Source organism: Fulmarus glacialis, unplaced genomic scaffold (genome assembly GCF_000690835.1).
Source record: "Fulmarus glacialis isolate BGI_N327 unplaced genomic scaffold, ASM69083v1 scaffold22268, whole genome shotgun sequence".
Taxonomy (NCBI): Eukaryota; Metazoa; Chordata; class Aves; order Procellariiformes; family Procellariidae; genus Fulmarus; species Fulmarus glacialis.
The window spans coordinates 1-422 of NW_009230418.1; the positions used below are offsets into that span (position 1 = coordinate 1).

The window sequence follows — 422 nt, forward strand, 5'->3', positions numbered from 1 at the left end:
GGGGACAGCGGGGTGGCAGCTCCTGCGGCAGAAGCTGGGTAAGGAGCAGCTTCGGGGATGCAGCCCCAGATTGGAGGGAAAATCGGGGTGTCCCGGTGACTGCCGCAGCCCTCTTCTGCTGTGGTTTTGCAGGAGTCTTCCCACCCCCGTGAGGGGTCTCCCCTAACCGGGGTGGGCACGCAGCTCCTAGGCTCTGAGGTCGGCAGTGGGAGCCCCGTCCTGGCCGGTCTCGGTCCCCAGCTGCACCCTCGGGGCCGCCCCAGCACCGCGTTCACCGTGCCCGGTGGCTGTTGTGTGCTGGGGGACCCTGACCCCTCTCCTCTCCCAGCAGCGAGAAGCCCCCCGCGTTCCAGCGGTTCCACACCCTTGCACAGGACCTGCCCCCGGGGCCGAAGCTCCCCCCCCAGGTCAAGGTGCTGGCG

General features: G+C 69.7%; 1 protein-coding gene across 1 annotated transcript in view; it reads left to right on the forward strand.

Annotated features, from left to right (window-relative positions):
- Positions 1-328: 328 nt before the first annotated feature.
- The window catches only part of CDT1 (chromatin licensing and DNA replication factor 1), a gene marked incomplete at both ends in the record, with an annotated part of 1,449 nt that continues 1,355 nt past the window's right edge, over positions 329-422 (forward strand). The window contains one exon of the mRNA XM_009584223.1: positions 329-377. Coding sequence (XP_009582518.1) covers positions 329-377 — 49 coding nt within the window. The remainder of the gene's footprint in view (positions 378-422) is intronic.